This window comes from Botrytis cinerea, chromosome 10, assembly GCF_000143535.2.
Source record: "Botrytis cinerea B05.10 chromosome 10, complete sequence".
Classification (NCBI taxonomy): domain Eukaryota; kingdom Fungi; phylum Ascomycota; class Leotiomycetes; order Helotiales; family Sclerotiniaceae; genus Botrytis; species Botrytis cinerea.
In genome coordinates, this window is record NC_037319.1 from 2,225,629 (window position 1) to 2,244,862 (window position 19,234).

The 19,234-nt window shown below is 29.7% G+C and overlaps 3 protein-coding genes across 4 annotated transcripts; all 3 read right to left on the minus strand.

The window, feature by feature from the left end:
• Positions 1-112: 112 nt before the first annotated feature.
• BCIN_10g05830 (hypothetical protein) lies at positions 113-2,493 on the minus strand. Of its 2 annotated transcripts, XM_024695716.1 has the most exons (6): positions 1,479-2,493; positions 1,353-1,426; positions 908-1,296; positions 790-851; positions 662-739; positions 113-497 (listed from the first exon to the last, which is right to left on the minus strand). In XM_024695716.1, exons 1-6 carry the CDS (start codon positions 1,684-1,686, stop codon positions 199-201), a joined length of 1,110 nt encoding a protein of 369 aa, XP_024551510.1. In that variant the 5' UTR covers positions 1,687-2,493; the 3' UTR covers positions 113-198. The 2 variants fall into 2 exon arrangements, with proteins under 2 accessions (XP_024551510.1, XP_024551511.1); XM_024695717.1 differs by having other exon boundaries at positions 1,353-2,493.
• A 167-nt stretch (positions 2,494-2,660) lies between these two features.
• On the minus strand, positions 2,661-4,952 carry BCIN_10g05840 (hypothetical protein). Its single transcript, XM_024695718.1, has 4 exons — positions 4,588-4,952; positions 4,019-4,467; positions 3,251-3,963; positions 2,661-3,193 (listed from the first exon to the last, which is right to left on the minus strand). Exons 1-4 carry the CDS (start codon positions 4,852-4,854, stop codon positions 2,886-2,888), a joined length of 1,737 nt encoding a protein of 578 aa, XP_024551512.1. The 5' UTR covers positions 4,855-4,952; the 3' UTR covers positions 2,661-2,885.
• Positions 4,953-6,404: 1,452 nt separating this feature from the next.
• On the minus strand, positions 6,405-8,480 carry BCIN_10g05850 (hypothetical protein). Its single transcript, XM_024695719.1, has 2 exons — positions 8,280-8,480; positions 6,405-8,208 (listed from the first exon to the last, which is right to left on the minus strand). The coding sequence occupies exons 1-2, from the start codon at positions 8,335-8,337 to the stop codon at positions 6,707-6,709; spliced, it is 1,560 nt and encodes a 519-aa protein (XP_024551513.1). The 5' UTR covers positions 8,338-8,480; the 3' UTR covers positions 6,405-6,706.
• Between the last annotated feature and the right edge of the window lie 10,754 nt (positions 8,481-19,234).

Here is a 19,234-nt window from a genome sequence, read left to right on the forward strand (position 1 = left end):
AATAATCGATCCACTTGGACCAAGTGAAGGATATTCCTGCGTGTATACATACAAAGAATGGAACGATTTCCATTTTAGCTCTAACAAACACTTATCTCGAGCAGGCGAGGAATGATTTTAATTAGGTAGTAAGCTATGGAGAAAGGCAAATAATGGAACTATAATATTATTGACAAAATCTAATGCTTGATCAATCTTCTATTTTGTAATTGTAATATGCCTTGTGACCCAAATCTTATTGTCAACCAGTGGACTTTCATCCGACTCCGTGTCGAGGCCCTGATTCTGCCGTTCTCTTCCACGTTGAAGGTGGGCTGTAGATAGCTTTTTCAATTGATACGAAGGTCCAGGTCGATCTTTGGATTGATTTGGTTGAATTTTAATTTTCGAATGACTTTTGGAAAGTTTGCTTGCTGACGTTGAGGCTCCCAGTGTCGAAGAGAACCAGTCATTGATAGATTTTGGAAGCTTGAAATACGTTTTTAGTACGGGTCGAACTAAAAAAAAAAAAAAGATGGAGGAATCAGTGATTGCTCAAGACAAAAAGAGTTTGGAGAATTAGAGAAAATGGTAGCATTGAAAGTAGCTGTAGAAGATGAAGAAGAAGTGCAAAATGAAGACGAAGAAGTTTAGATTGAAGAAAGGAATCTTGCAAACATACATGTTGGGACACAGGCTCCTAAAATAGCGCTCCCTTCCTCAATCATCAACCATTCATTCGCAGTAGAGAATCCAGAAACTATATAGACTTTAGCAACTTTCAGAACGAAATGATCTCACATTTCTTACAATGCTCTGGATCATGAGGCTGATATGAGTATGCTATACGTAGTATGCATGTCACAATAACGCTGCAAGCTAGTTAATGGCATATCAATCACATCGATGAAAGGACGACATGACTTACAACCCACCAAACCAGAAAAGCAAGAACAAAAGAACCTTCTTCCGTACAGGTACATGAAGGTCTCTGATGACAAAGAAAGGAAGGGCGAGAATGACAACATCCAAGATTGCATTGGGAAGTTCGAAGCCAAGAACTATCTCTCCGTACGGAATGCAATGTGTGGTGGGTTCGAGTCTAAGGGCTATATTATATGCTGCTCTGATAGGTGTACATCCGAATATCGTCAAGCATACAGTGATTATGAACCATATTGTGCATAAACCCATTGTTATATCCACACATCGAATGAGATTTGGGGTTGTTTTGAATAGAGAGCGATACATGCATAATATTGAGATTTTAACGGCCGTGATGATGAAAGGGAAGTGAATACTACCAATCCATAGCAACTATATGAGTATTAGCTAAGCATTAACACCGAATACAGATCATTATGGAACTCTACCTGGAGCATTTTCAATCGATGATCTGAATCCATGACTAAAAATGGTTCGAGGGTACCTGATATTTTCGTGATGTCTGTTTGATACATTACTATAAAACATCTGCTTTGGCGATTGTATGTACTCGCCGCAAACTATCAAAATACAGTGCGAAGCAAACATCAAATAAGCTGCAAGAATCCACCAGTCATCGTAGCGGATGAATTGCCCAGTCGTCGTCGTGCTCTTTGTCTGTATTCTGGAAATGACGCGTAGAATGAGAGCTATTGTGTCTATGATCAAGAATAAAATAGTTGCCTCCAAGTTGGACATTCCATCTGGGAGGATTGAAACCATGATTGAGAATGATTATTGAATAGATTTCCAAGAGTGCAACGACTAAGGTATGCAATACGAAATTGAAAAGGGTCTACATGATGTAGATAGGATCATGAAATCTTTTCTAATTTAAGGAATCGAGTGAATATTACAAACCGCGTCAGTACCGAACAACGAAGATAGAATATTGAGTAGAACGGTACGGAGGATCTGGGGGCAGTTTCCCATAATCTTGGATGAATCAAGATAAGGAGTGTGATAGCAAATTAATAATGCGGCTTCGCGGCGTGATGTCCCAGCGGAATGGTATATCAAGATTCCTCCTCCACAACAAAACCATGTGGAGGATATGCCACCTGGAAGTTAGACACGATTGATGGGAATTCGATGGGAATTGTCCAGCTATGGATGTGGCTATGGGTAGCCAAAAGTTGGTGATAGGTGCAGGCACGCGATAACCAAATTAATGTATGCATTGTATGGACGGCCCGAGCCTGCCGACAATATACAGCAATAATGTGCCTTGCAGCATTATTGACAGCGGCCGAGACTTGCATCGGATCATGTAAAATCGAAATTGCACCCAGCATTAGATGCACCAACTTAGGCGGCTTGGAGGTCTTCGGCCAACATCAATTCAACAGAGATTTACGCCGTGTACGACTGTCATTGAGAACAAAGATTGCAGTTGTCAACTTTTGGTACAACACTCAATTGTAACCAAGCACGGCGCGTTACGAAACGATCCTTCAAGCAATGGAAATGCGGATGGGTGGCACCGAATGTTCAAGTCAGAACCCCTTCGATTGCTAAGCTGTAGGAAGCTGTGATGGATGAATGTGTTTTGAAGGTTGGAAAAGGATGGGATGCAACATTGGTGGACCCGTGTGCGGATGTGGCTCAGGGTGTGGCTCAGGATGTGGCTCAGGGAGGAGTTCAAAGCCGCATCATCTTCCCTTACACTATATCTCACTCTGAACCATTGATACTTTTGAAATAAATTTCTATTTTCAAGCCGAACGTCTCTCATGCTTCATGGGATATCTAAAATAAGAAATCGAAACCCAAATCCTACATTACCGTGTATTTCCCTCTTTCCAACACCTTCAAAATGCCAACTTCTATTATGATTCTAAACGTAAACACATCAAAACTCATCAAAATTCCTCTGTCACTATGTCGCTAAACTAGGAAAAAATCAAATCGCACCCTCTTTCTCATTCATTGGTTTTCTGTTCGCGTTTCTCTCCATCGTTAACAGCATCATTCTTCTCACTCTCCCCATGAGCAGTCTGCCTTCTCGCCTCCCGTTCCTCCATATCTTCTATTGTCTGCTCGGCCTCATCTTCATTTGAAGATGCTCCCCGTATCTCCGCCAATACACGCGCCGCTTCCGCCGCAAACTTGCACTTCATTCGAATGGATGCTCCATACTTGTAGAACAAGAATGGAAATGGTACACAGGCCAGTGCGAGGAAAGCTGGAATTGAACTTGCCCAATGAATGCCAAGGTTTTTGTACATATCTAATCATACAGTTAGTTATCTGTTTGACACAACCATGGGATTTAGAAAATACTTACAGCTAGTAAAGAGTGGGAATGCTGCACCAAACAAGGAGCGAAGAACACTGTTGGCCGCTAAAACGGAAGCGGCGTAAAGAACATACGCATCAATCAAATAGTTCATGACACTCAAGAACACCAATACCATCCCAAAACCAAAAGGAGCAGTGCCTATGATACTAACAATCCAATGTATACTTGGGGAGTTTGTCCATGCGAACCAAAAAAGACCAACAGGTAAGCATATACTTCCAACGAGGGCAGGTGGAAGTCGAGCTTCAGGCGGAGCAGCATTGTTATGCCTAGCAGCTGTAGCGTTATATCGTTTGTTGTCCCACAGTGAGTAAAAGACTGCAGATATCATTCCGACTGCAACACCACAGAAAGCCAATCCACCAATACCAGCACTCCATCCGCGCCCAGTTTGGAAGACAATTGGGAATGCTCCGAACATCATGTATAAAGTTCCGTATACGATTGCCATGTACAAACTCAACAAGAGTACGATAGGTTCTGTAAACAACAAAATCCAAGGTCTCGAGAGTGCCGTTTTGAATTCTGCTGATATAGATTTAGAGCCCCTTTCGACTTCCGCCCTGGATTTGTAAACTTTCCCGGTCATGGAGGACATCTTGTTTGCTCGGCGACGAAGGATGACTGGAGAATAAGTTTCGGGAATGGTGAGGGAGCCAATGATCCAGACTACTCCGGTAAATATGGCCATGAGTCCCCTATTGATAGTGTTAGGGTCATAGTATGAATAGTGATTTAAGCAATGCAACTTACTCGACCCATCTCCAGCCTTCTGTTTCTCCCAAGAAGCCGCCTACAATTGGCCCAGCAACAGGACCTAGAAATGGTGCTGCAGCAAAGATACTCATAGCGACTCCTCGATGAGCAGCAGAGAACATGTCGGCAATGACTCCACCGGCATTGGTAAGAGGGGAACTACCAAAAGATCCTGCGATAAATCGCATGATCAAGAGCGTCTGCATATTTTGTGCTCCAGCAGCCCCAGCATTGAAGATAGTAAGCATAGCATAAGTACCACAGAAAAGGACCTGTCGACCATATAATTCTGACAAGGGCGCCCATATAAGTGGACCGATAGCAAAACCCAAGACGAAAAGCGAGACTCCTAAAGTGACGACTTCCGAACCGACATTGAAAGTCTCGATGATCTCTTTAACACCACCTGAATATGCCGAGGACACAAAAGATACTGCTAACGTTGCCTTCACCAACAGTTAGTATGTGGGTAAGAGAAGTATGTGTGTCTCGCCCTCCTTCGTTGCACAGCTCAAACTTCGGAGAATAATAACCGAAACCTTAACGGAAAAGGGGGGAGAGCTTACAAAGGCGAGAAGTATCGTAATAGTCCATTTCTTCAACATGGGAAAATTCATTGGATTTCTGCGATCGCCTGGAATAAATTCCACCACAAAAGGATCCTGTTCCGTCCCAGATCCTTTGTAAGGGTAATTGAGTACTTCGGGCGTGACATGTATCTGATCGAAAACCAGCTCCCAATGCCTAGCCTTTTTTTGGACATATTTCTGTTCTTCCAAATCCCTATCCATATTCATTGTAATTGAAGAATCAGCGTGTGAAGTTTGAACCATGATGTTTTTACGAATTTATTCGACTTTGGGGAGGTAGCGAGGTAGGTACATATGGCTAAATACAACCTTGCCGAAAGAGTATCCGTACACCGAAATGCGAGATTGAAAATGCTCAAAAATATTCAAAACATTTTGCGGCGAATAGTCTAGATTATATATTGTCTGCAACATGACGAGATTTGAAATCCAATTTGGATAGCACCTTTTTGTTCACTCATTGCGACCGCTTATCGAACATCCGGCGAGTAGATATCTGAGTATTTATGCGCGTTATGCTGATCAATTCACGTTATGCATTGCATAGATTGAAAATGTACACATTCGGGGGAATTTGTTCCCGGTATGTCATGAAGCCTGATGAAGAACGCGCCCTTTAGTGGATCAAGAACAGTCAGCCTATGGAGGTATATGGAATAAGTAACCGAGATCCCTAATACATACTGTTACAACGGATTAGTAACAGGCTGTAGAATCACTAACTTATAGGCTATAATGGTATTATAGGCCTCAGTGATTCAGCTGCAGTATACCGGGGGACACTAGGCACCCAAGGAGAGCCTCAGGCATGTATATAGTATTAGACATAGGATACCCTAGAAACCTAGAACATAGTTCCCAGGACAGTAGGTCCTAGGAAAGACAGAACACAGTAAGCAAGAAGGCTTTATTAGGATTAGTAATGTCCTAGGGGATTAGCTTCAGGACAAAAGAATAAGCTAGGACATTAAGAGTTATAAGATTAATATTCTGTAATAAATAGCTTAGAAACGATAGTGCTTTAAAAACGACTGGCTGTTCCAACTATCCAAATGAAACGAAGATCTATATAAGGGAATAGATTTCATTATAATATAAAGCTTTATATTCAAGATAATAATTATTAGTTTTATTATTATAGTTATAAGAATTGTAATTAATTATAATCTTATTGAATCCTTATTTAAAATTTAATCTAAACTATTTCGAGAGATTTCTAGATACTTCCACATAACTTTAAAAGCAGCTCCCATAATATTTATTAATAGTATATTAGTAGAAAAAGAGATTTCTAATAAGTCTATTAATATTATAATAGATAACTTGAACAACGATGATGTCGAGGCTACATTTCCTACTTAAGAAGGAATTTAAGTATAACTACTTTGTAATTTGAACTTACGGCTCCACCCCCTGCACTATACATTGCCCTTGTACGTTTAGAACCTAACGGTTACTAGGTGCTCCAGCTGCACAGGTCGTCTTCAACATTCCAATCTTACGGAGCAGAATACCGACGGTGGCAGCTGCCTATTATCAACACGTTTGCTCTCACGATCCACAAAGTGCAGGGTCTTTCCTTGCCGTCCATTACCCTCGTACTGAACAAGAGTATCTTTTCTGAAGGGCAAGCATTTGTAGGATTGAGTCGAGCAACAACGTTAGAAGGAGTCTTTTTGACGCAGCTGGACTTCGATGCGATCAAGGCCGACCCTGAGGCTATTGCAGAATATAATAGATTGAGAACGGTAGCCTCGCAATTGCAAACATAGCTGTATCTCATGGCTTCCCAATGTAGCTTCTCGAGCCGTGATTGAATACATTCACTTGCTGCATTCACCTCTGAAAACAGGGCCTAATTGAGTGATTCACGCATCTTCTGAATGATTCACAACACTTGAGGGGTCAAATTCTACAGGTGCTGAGTGCTATAGCTTCCATTTTTTACGGCTGGTGGATTATTTTTTTCTGGTGGGTCACGAGATCTCGCCTTATGCGGCTAACCTCCAGGCCCAAATTTGCACTGCAACTCCCAGGTCATTGTCGCCGGCTCGTTATTCTATGAAATCAGCTGAAATAACTCGGTACCACCACCTTATTCATTCGCAATGCTTCTAAGTCGATGTTCCAAATTGTTCCTAATAATATTGACATGGTCCTCACTTATAACGCCCCTTTCAGAGCCGAGACAAAGAGTCATATCTCCTCCTTTTACTGTCGCCATAGCAAGCAAAAGAGGTCCATCATACATTGACGGCATGTTCGCGAAGAACAGCTTGCTAAGGGTTGCCTTGGCAGTGAGATCGCGATCACCACTAGTGCCCTCAACAACCCCCAAATTCGTAAGCAAAAAAGCACTCTGCCTCTTTCCACCAAGTAAGCCAGTGAAATACTTCTGGAAATCGCGGATCAACTTCAGTGCCCCTATATCCTGATCTGCGGGAGAATTTGTTGCCGTTGCTATGTATTGTCTGGTTTCACGCGCGGAATCCCATAGTTGTTCGTCACTTCCTTCTAACCCAGGCGATGAGGGAGAGCAACAAGAAATATACCCCCTTGGCGTTGGGTTCTCGCAAGAAAATATGGGTTTTGCGGCCGAGACATATACGCCAATAGTATCATCAGTGACACCGCTATGCGCTACAGCAAGCCTTCTCATTGAAATAGCGATTGGAACCTCAAACCTGCTAGACTCCTCAGTTGCAAAGATTTGCGCCGATTCTCTCGCCAGTAGCACAGTCGCAAGTGCGGTAATGGTCGTTTTCTCTTTTCGACATCTCGTGACTAGCTTCTCTGTTACTTCAGAATCCAGAGAGAATGATTTTATGCGGGCCAGTCGCCGAGGCGGGATGTTCTGTGGGATGAGCGGACCTGTCCATTTTAGACGGTCTGTAGGATACAGAACGGCCAAGAAGAGCCGCCGAAGAAGGAAGGAGATGGATGTAGTTAGGTTGATGGCTTCTTCCATATTTGGCGGTAGGAGCTGCCTAGGCACCTCCAATAGTGTTTCTATAGTTGTAGGATCCACGCATTTCGAGCCAAAGTCTGATAGAGTGGCACTCGCGAGGAGAGAGTTGAGATGTGATTGGAAAGTTTTATGAAAACTGGCGCCTGATAGTCCGTCGCAGATTGCGTGGTGGAAGAAGAAGCCAACTGCCAAATTGATTATGTCTTGGTCTCCCGGTGCAGTAGCTCTGTTGGTTTCATCAGTGAACCCTGGAGAAGCCATGAAGACCCTCCAGAGAGGACCTTTGCCTTCCGCTTCATTCTCAAACCCTCTCTGAAGACCTTCTTCAATGAATGTTTCAATCCCATTCTCTGGATTCACATGGACGAATTGAACGACCTTGCTGAGATTGATTCTTGAGAGATGGATCCATCGAGGGTTTGCTGAAGATTCCCCCTCTATGCTGACAGAGAGGAAAGGATGAGCAAGGATAGTTGAGGCGACGGATTTGTAGATGAGCGCTTTGAAATATGGGAGATTAAGAAGTGATTGTTTAGATAGAGAGGCAGGGAGCTGGTAGATGGCAGTGACAGTGCTGGAGTTGAAAAATTTGAGATTATTGCGAGCAATATAGAAGCGTTCCAAAGTACCTGAGGTTAAAGTAAGCTACAATAAAATACTGCCTTACAGCCGCTTAAAATCAAAAGTGGTTGTCTCTTACCAAGTTCACGAAAGGGGATATCCATCTCAAGTCCTGCGCCAGTGTCCCATGAAGTCATAAATCTCAAAGCGTCTATCTAGACACAAACAGCAAAAATGCCAAGAATCCAGGAATGATCACGTTGACGCAGAAATCCTTTCTTACTTTGTTTTCCCGCTGCGAGTACACCCAACATTCTTATTTTCCTCGTTTCATGACATCAATGAGTGATCGACTCTCCATTCACCGCCGGTTTCCATATTTCATGGTAGCTACGGCGAGTTCCAATTAAGCGAGGGCTAGCCCAAAACCTCGTTCGTGCCTGACTAATACTCACTACCTTTGCCCATCGGGTTAGCATCAAGTCTCCGCTAGAAGTTTATTGGACACGATTCTGTAAACTCCTGCAGTTCCAACCATTTCGTCAAGTGGGGTCCTTTGGCACTTCACAGCCCGGTGACCGAGTCATCGACAACAATGATAGGAAGGATCAAACCCAAAGTCACCGAACACTGACTGCAACGACTTTATTGACAATAATTGTTTGGTAGAAGAAATTGTATTCGTTCGTCAAAAGTGGCGTTGTGATGTTTTAGTCGCTGGCAGTATCGTTTCTGATGCCCATGAGGAAGTTATGTTGCGACAGTATTTTACGGTGAAGGGGAAAATAGCAGCAGTATTCGGTATATGACTACTGTGCCGTGGATGCACATCCAGCAGTGATTTTCAGCTTCAACAATGATCTGTTTCACTACTGATGCTGTTACTCGGCGCCGAGGGTAACGCTCCGCAGTCTTCAGCCGGCCGGAAGCCGAACAACCTGGAACGGACTGCCGGAAATGATTTGATTTAGCGATGGCCGCCAAGTCTCCGGCGTAAACAAAGCTTACCAACATACAGGCTGATAGATAGATCCTGAGAGGACAATGAAGGTGATATCCGCAATCAATTGCCCTACCAGCGAATTTGATCACTTTTATAACGAAAATCTACTCCTCTGCACCCAAACCACTTCTCTACCCAAATAGACAGTAAAACAGACGTCAGTACGATGCAAGCAGACGAACGGCGTTTTGCGATCATTCTCGGCGCTGGTGCGGCTGGCATAATACAAGGATACGCATTTCTGCACGAAGATGTCCTTCCACTTGAAGAATTTCACATTTTGGACAGGAATGAGTCGTTTGGTGGAGTGTGGTGGAGTAATACATATCCGGGGGCTGCATGCGACATTCCCAATAATGAGTAATCGATATCCCGACATCTTACATTACCCCACATCTTATACAATCTCAAATTTACTATTATTAAAACTTTAATATTTAATAATAATTACAATTTATAAAATATCAAACTAAAGTTTTTGAATATTAATAATATAATATAGAATTTTTATAAAAAACCTTTAAATAATTGATCTTTAAATCTTATTAATATTATAATTACCTACCCCCTTTTAATTCTAATTTCCACCCCCTTCCCATTATCCTTCGAAATATTAATCTTTCTAATATCTAAAAACTTTATAACTTTTTAATATATTAAATCTATTATAATAAAAAAATTTAAAATACTTTTAATCTTTTTAATAAATAATTTTAAAACTTTTAAAGTTTTCTTATTATATTTTTTGAAATCCTATAAAATCTAATAATCGATTTTCTTTTAATAAATACTCTTTTATATTTTTGAATACTTCTTTTCCTTTTTAATTTTTTAATTTCTTTTTCTTATTAAATAATAAATATTTTAATATATTAATAGATTTTAATTTTTAAAATAATTTCAAAAAAATATAAAAATATTTCATTTTCTTTTTTTCTTATTAAATTTAATTTTTTAAATCAATTCTTTTTTTTTATTTTTATAATCTCTTTTAATTTTTTTGTTTTATATAATTAAATATTCATTTGAATGATATTAATAAAAATAATTTTAAAAAGCTTTAAAATAATTTCAAAATTATTTTAATATTAAAATTCTAATTTAAATTTACAAAAAGCTTTTATTATATATAAAATCTTAAATTTATTTTTAATTAATTATATTAATATAAATAATATAAAAAAAGATTCAAATATAATATTAATAATAATAATTTCTTTATATATAAAATAAATATTTATTTTTTTGAAAAAAAAAATGTATTATATATTATATAAATTCGAATCTAAATTCTTTTAAATATAATTTAAAAGTTTCATTTTATAATTTCAAATAATCTTTTATTTTTATATAATATAATATTTAATGTTATATTATAATTTATTAAAAATAAAAGAAAGAAGTTGTAATTAAAAGATTGAAATAGATATATAAAATATAATAGTAAAATTAATAATATAATTTTTAATTCATTATATTTTGATATAAATTTTATATTTATATAATTGGAATAATTATTTATAATAAATAAACAATATCTTTTATTTGCTTTTAATTATATATAATATTAAAAAACCTTTTGAAATTATATTATATTAAAAGTATTAAATAACTATTTATTATTTAAAACTTCGAAATAAACTTTATTCTCTTTTCCTATATCATCAACTCATATATTCTGAAGATTCTCTAAATTCCTTTTATAAAATAAAATAAATAATATAACTATATTGTAAACGAGTAGAAGGTGGTAATGGTCATACAAGAAAAGCCTTCGCATATACCAAGCATAGAGTAAGTGGCTACACATAGTAAAATGGGGTGAATCGCTACATCGCGACAGCAAGGTAAGGGAGACAATAAGAGCTGAACATTCAATTCTTTAGGAGATAATTTTAGAAGATAGAAAATTCAATGATATTTTTAAATCTACAAAAGAAAAATTATAAATACTAAATATTAATAATATGTAACCCTAAAGTCATATATTTTCATTTTTATATTTCTCCCCATTTTGATCAATTGATTACCCAATCAATTAAAATCAAGAATCTAAATAACAATATTCTTTTTATTGCAATTATAACTTCGCAAAAAGTTTATAAAATTATGAAATGTATTTATTATCTATCTTTACAATTTTAATTAAGAATTTCAACCAGCAAACCTTTTATTATATCTCTCTTCAAAAATAACTTTATATATTCTTCTTGAATCTTTTAATCACTTAAAAAAATCTCGATTATTAAAAAAGCTATCTTTTATTATATTTATAACTCTTTCGTTTTTATTTCTTTTATTGTTCAATCTTTTATTTTGTTTTATAAATTTATATTTTCTTTGTTTTATATATTTGATTTCTTAAAAAAAGAAAACAGGGCTTGAGAATTGAAACAATAAAAAGGGAATAGTATTTTCACTACTAATATCTATAAAGAATTCCAGCATTCCTTTTTCTTCATTAATTGAAATATATTTTCGTTTCTGTCCAACTATCAGTTCTATAGAGGTTATATAATAATACAATTTTTCATTATAAATCAATTCTTTAAAAATAATATCAATAAAAGTATATTAATATTGATATCAAATTTCTTTTTAATATCAATAATATCAATTATGAAATTCGTTATCAATCATTTCAAAAAGGAATAAAGTTTCAATAAAAACAAAATAATTATTCTATAATAATCTTTTAATAAAAACTTATTCAATAAAGTTTTCAATAATCAAATAATATTCGATAATAAACCCTGGAATTTCATATTATTTATTCTATATAACTATCTTATTGAAGATTAATTTCAAATTGCTATAAACATTTTTTAGATTTTGATATTTCATATCATTCTTAAAAATCGAATCCAAGATTCTATCATTTCTTTTTTTTATAATTATATATAAAACAATTATAACTATAAATAGCTTATCTCTATATATATTTATATATAATTAAATAGAAATAGAATTCCCTTCAATTACAAATACTTACAAATTATTTTATTTATTTATATATTAATTAGATTTTATTAAATTGATATAATTCTAATATTATTTTTTAATTATAATATTATAAAAGAATCCATAATTGAAAATCATCTTGTTCTTATCAAATATACTTTCAATTAAGATTCTTTAATTTATATTATTTAGAATAAAAGGTTTAACTTTTTCATATATGATTTTAATTTGCAATATATTCTTTTTATTTTTGTTATGGAAATATATAATATACATTATAATATAATTTGTTATCTTATAATTGAATACAGTATATAAATCCCTAATATTTCTATATACAAAAATACAATTAAAATCTTCCTCTATTTAAATAATAAATATAAGAAATAATATTATTATCAAATAGTACTTCTAATTCATATATTGTTTAATCATTTCTTTTCAAAATATTAAATTTTGTTTATAATCTTATTATTAAAAAATGTAATAATAATAATAAACAAAACCAAGTCTTTGCTTTTTGTATCGATTATAATAACAATATATTTTTATTAATACAAATACAAAATCGGAATATTGATTTATTAATATAATAAGGATTAAATCAATAACCAATGCTTTTCGTTTATTTATTTTATAAACTTTTGTAAAAATAACGAGTGATTCCAATTCGAATACTAGCTCATTAGTTAAGGGATTTAAAGATTGAAATTTCAAAACTCTAAGGATCCTTTTTTTCCTTTTCTTATTCACATTTTCATTTAACTTGAATTAAACAAAATACTTATTATATATTTATATATCATTGATACAATCCCTACATTTATATACAGTTTTAAAATAATAAATAAAATACTCGTTTTTCATTCAAATAATTTTGAAATCTAACATATTCACTAAATAATAGAGATAAAAATTATAAAATCTTTTAAATCTATACAGAATTAATTCAGCTATAATCATCCAATCGATTTATTTGATCACGAATTTTTCTTTCAAAATTAAATACCAATCCTTTAATATTAAAACTTCTAATAAGCATTTACACAATTCAGACTATTCTATATTTTCTACCTCTTTCTCATTTCCCAATAATATAATTTGTTTTACAATCCATTTATTTATCAAATAATTTTATTACAACTCTTTATCTTCTTCAACTATTATGATTCCCAATCTTAACTATTTTTCTAGATTTGTAATTACTTTTTTATTAAAAAATAAAAATAATATAATATTGAATTCAATATATGAATTTCCTATTAATAAAACATCTTTCAAATAATTGAAACTTTTTTTTTCAAATATTCCAATTATATTATATTTAAAACTAAATTGTTTTCGATTTTTATTATTCCATTTAAAAACTTTAAATTCTTACTTAGAATCAAAGATTTTGAAAACCATTCTAAATTCAAAAGATATCAAGTATCTATTAACCCACACTCCAAATTTGAAGAGATTTATTAATCAATATATGAGTTTTCCATTAATTATTTTTAATAATATATCAAAATTAATCAATTTGACTATTTTGATTAGCTTATATTGGAATCTAATTCTATATATTATAATAAGGATTATAATAAAGGTAATACTTTTATAAAAATGATATTATAGTAGACTAAGTTTGTTAATAACCTTTTATTATATATATCAAATCTTTTTTATTTTTATAAGAATCTTTTTATTATTAATCTTTATTTGTTTTATCAATATATTAACTTTAATATAAAGATTATCTCGAATAATAATAATTATAAATATTTCTTTTAAATTATCTTTACAATCTTTTTAAATATCAATCCAATTATTAAACTTTAAATATTTAATATATCATTTTTCTTTTGAAAATATTTGAATAACTTTATAAACCTTTATTATTATTAGTATAGCTTTGTTTCCTATAATTATTATTGTTACGGGACAAAACGTGACCGACTCAATTAGGCATATAACAATGGACCTCTTGAATCTACTGTATGCCGAATGGGGCTTGCACATATATAAATTGTATAATTTGTATAGTTATAGAAAAGCAATGAAAAATCTTGGTGTTATAATATACTAATTGATTCATTATTATTATTTATTTTAATAATTCTTTTTATTTTTCAAAAAAGAGATAATTTATTAATTAATTTAAGTAATGAATTATTATCAATATTATTATAGTTTTTATAAAAAGAATATTTGAAAAAGATAGTGGAGAATTCCTTAGTATAATTTCAAGCTAATTAGAAGGAGGTGCTAAAGGGTTTCTTCAAAATGATAATAATGAAAGTTAAATGATGGAATAATAATAATCTATTAATAGAGATAATCAAAGCCTTCAAAAAATGATTATCGATGTTTAAGTGATAGTATAATGATGAATTGATATTGTAAATGGTTTAATTTAAAAAGAAATGTTTAACAAAATAATAAAGGAAATAGAAAAAGTAAAATAGATTTATAAAAGGGTTATAAAATACAATTTATATATTCTCCTTTCAATCAATAATGATAATATTGTAGTTCTATTATTATCGATTTATTAGATTATTATATTCAATTAGGGGAAATCCTTAAAACTATAAAGATTGAAGAAATATATAAACAAGAATATTGGGAAGGCAAAAGACTTCTTTTTTTAAATAGAAATTATATTTTGAAGTAATAATGAATATTATTTCTTAATAAATAAAAAGAAAATCGATTATATTATTTAATATTTTGAAAAGTAGTTTTTATTAATATAATATTGATATAAGAATAAATCAGTTAATATTGATTTAAACTAATTTGATTTCAAGAAATATATATATAATTCTATTATAAATAAAGGAAATCGATAGTAATAAATAATTTAATAAATTATTTATATAAAATAATAATTAAAACAATTAATAAATACATTTATAAACTATTTGAAAAGCTTAGAAAAGGATATCGAATTAAAAATAGATAATATTCAAAAAGAAAGGTTTCTTATAGAATTATATTTATATATAGCTAAAAGAATATTGAAGTTTTTATAACAATTGGAATTCAAAAGTGAATTAATAAAACAAATCTATAAATTAGAAAATATAAATAAGCTTTATTATAAATAAGATATTAATAAATTATAAGAATTTCATAAATGAATCTAATCACTTCAAAATTCACAATATCTATTAAAATAAATTCATTTTGAAATCAAATAATAAATAGATATTGTTATAAGATTTTTAAAATCAATTCAAAAAAAGATTCAAAAAAATAAATTAATTAATATCAAACCTATTATAATATTATATATAAATTATATAAAGAATATTATTTATTATAAATATTAATAAAAGGAATATTATACTTTCAACTATTAAAACCTTATTATATATTAATATTATAAAGGAAATTATAAATCTAAAGAATATTTAAAAACTATATTATAATCTTTTCAATAAAGAAACACTTAAATTCAGCTATTATTCTGAATATTCCATTAATATTAGATTTCCAAATAGAAGAATATACTATCTTTATTATTATAGTAATATTTCAATCAAAAAATAAATCAATAATATTTCGATATTTTATTGATTCAAAAATATAAGTTAATATTATTCAATAATTCAAATATATTGAATAGAATTAACTATTTATTAAAAAAGAAATAATTTTAATATTTATAAATAATATTATAATATTATTATATAATAATTATTAATTCTTTATCAAAATAAAAAATCAAAAGAAAAAGAAAAGAATCTTTATTTACAAATTTATTATTATTATATTAGATTTATTTAAAATCGATATTATATTTGAATTATTTTAATTATAAATAATAAATCTAAATATTAATTGGAAATTGATATCTCTTTATTATTACTCTTTTTTTAATAATTTCGAAATGATTTCTATAAATAAACTTTATAATAAAATGAAAAAGGATATTTATATATATATTATATTATTAAAGATTTAATTTTATTATTATAAAAATAATAAATATTATTGGGTATTTATACTTTCTATATTAAATATCCCTGAAGAATATTAAGAATATTAATAAACCTTTTTTGAAAAAGAAAGTAATACTTTATTAGAATATTATTCAATGAAGTATTGTATTGATCTCGAAGCCAATTCGAAATCTCCTTGAAGATCAATTTATTTTTTATTTGAAAAAGAATTAATAATATTAAAAGAATATTTAATAGAATATTAAAAAAAGGGATAAATAAGGAGGTCTATTAATTTGGTAGAAGTATTAATTATATTTGTTTTTAAAAAGGGAGGAGGTTATTAGCTTTGTATTGATTATTGGAATCTAAATAGAATAATCAAAAAGAATTGAATTCTGTTATTTTTAATCAATAAATTCTTAGATTGATTTTGATAAGATATTGTTTTTATTAAATTAAATTTGCAAAATGTTTATTATTATATTTATATTAAGAAAGATAATAAATAAAAAACAATATTCTATATATAATATAAACAATTCGAATATTTAATTATATTATTTAATTTGATTAATACTTCAATAACATTTCAAATATATATCAATTAAGTATTATTAAATTTAATAAATATTATATATATAATATATCTAAATAATATTCTGATTTATTTTGAAAATAGAAAAAGCTATATATAAAATGTTTACAAAATCCTCAAATGTTTTATAAAATATAAATTATTTACAAAATTGAAAAAATATATCTTTTATATTTATAAGATTGAATTTCTAGAATTCATTATTTCGAAAGTGAAAATAATAATAGAATCTAATTATATTCAAACTATTATAGAATAATCAATATTTACAAATCTTAAAAAGCTATAAATATTTCTAAACTTTGTGAACTTTTATTAATAATTTATTAAAACCTATTTGATAATAGTTTACAAAATAATTGTTTTTATAAAGGGAATAAAAAAAAATAAAATAATAAGGGAGTTTATATAAACAAAGGAAACCTAAGATATATTTAAAATATTAAAAAAAATATTCATTATAATATCGATATTCAAACATTTCAAATTATCACTTTATATTATAATTGAAATCAATTTATTAATATTTACTTTAGAATATATCCTATTATAATTATTTAAAGAAAGGATTATAAAAGTATTAATATAATGATAACATTTTATTATATTTTATTCGAAAAAGCTAAATCTTATAGAACAATGATATTTCATTTACAATTAGGAATTATTAGTAATATATATTGTATTCATATAATAGTGCTATTATTTAATAGATAATTAGTATACAATTGTAATGAAATCGGATTATAACAGCTTACAATATTTTATAATGAAAAAGATCCTCAATAGTAGATAAGTTAGATAGACAGAAGTATTAGTAATCTACAATTTCGAAATAATATATAGGGTAGAGAAACTGAATTCAATCGATGGGCTATCGCGTTACTCCGATTACGCTATCGATATAAAGAGTATCAATGATATACTATTTATACTTCAGAATAAATTAAAAAGTATTATAATTATTATAAGTTTATTTTACAAATCCATTGTGAAAACGGAATCCCTGTGTATTATTATTAATCACTTGCAAAAGGAAAGATATAATTTGTTATTATATAAATAATTAATTTCATTAATAAAAACTGATTATAAATAATCAATATCACATCGGATTACTAATATTTTTGTATCCAATGAAATAGTATTCGAATCTATATTAGAATTAATAGAAAAAGCTTTATTATAATTTCAAAAAGAAAACGATTTTATAAAGAATAAAGAATATCTAAAATAAAGATTATATTCCATTGGAAATATTTTATTATAATAGATAGACATCAACAAGCTTTTTAAATATAAAAGAAATATATATATATTACTAAATAATGTTTTCAAAATAAAAATCTTAGAAATATATTATAATAATTTTATTAAAGATTATTAAAGTATTATTAAAATATTAGAAATATTGAAATCTAAATATTATTGATTTTCAATAAAAAAAGATATTAAATAATATATCAAAATATATATAATATATTAGTAAATTATTATTAAAAGATATAAGTTATATAATGAATTATAAATCCTTTCTATTTTAAAAGGATTTTGAAAAGAGATAACTATAGATTTTATTATAGATTTATCTTTTTTGAAATATAAAAAATATATATATAATTCTATTTTAATAATAATTAATAGATTTACAAAGCTAATTCAATATATTACTATTAATAAGACAATATCGTTTTCTAAATTAGTTAATATTATAATCAGTATAGTATTTAAAGACTTTGATATATTAGAGAGTATAATCTTTAATAGGGGATTGTAATTTGTTAATAAATTTTGAAGTAGCCTAATATTTTACTTGCGAATTCATTGTAAACTATTAATAACATTCCACTTGTAAATCAATGATCAAATCGAATAATAAAACCAAAATTTGATTCATTATATAAATTACTATATTAATTATAAATAAAACGATTAAATATCGCTATTGCCCTTTACTGAATTTATATATAATGCAATATAGCATAGTACAATCAATACAAACCTATTCCAGGCTATATATGAGTTCCAATCCATATTTCATTATATTGATGAGAATGCTGATTTAAAGGAAAGGGTATCGGCAGTATATAAGCGCATTAATATTTTAGAAAAAGAAAAAGAAAAGCTAAAAGAATTCTGGAAATCGATAATCAATTAGAAAAACAAAAACATTATAAAGGGATCATTACGGCAATATAATATCGGGGATAAAATGATATTAAATATAAAGAATATTAAATAATTACAATCTAAAAAAAAATTCTCTAATCGATTTATAAGCCTCTTTATCATAATAGATATAAAAACTAATAGGCAAATATACAAATTTAGATTACTACTTATTTATAAGATTTATAATATATTTTATATCTCCTTATTCAAATTATAATATAAATAATAGGGTATTACCGATTTACTATTATTAAAAGAAATTGATGATTATATAAAATATAAAGTGAAAAGGATTTTAGTATATAAAAAAAGAGGCAAAGATATACAATACCTGATATAATGGAAGGACTATTAATTGATAAAAGATATATAAGAAGTATTTTATAATTTAGAAAATATAAAAGTAGTGATGAAAGAATATTATAAAG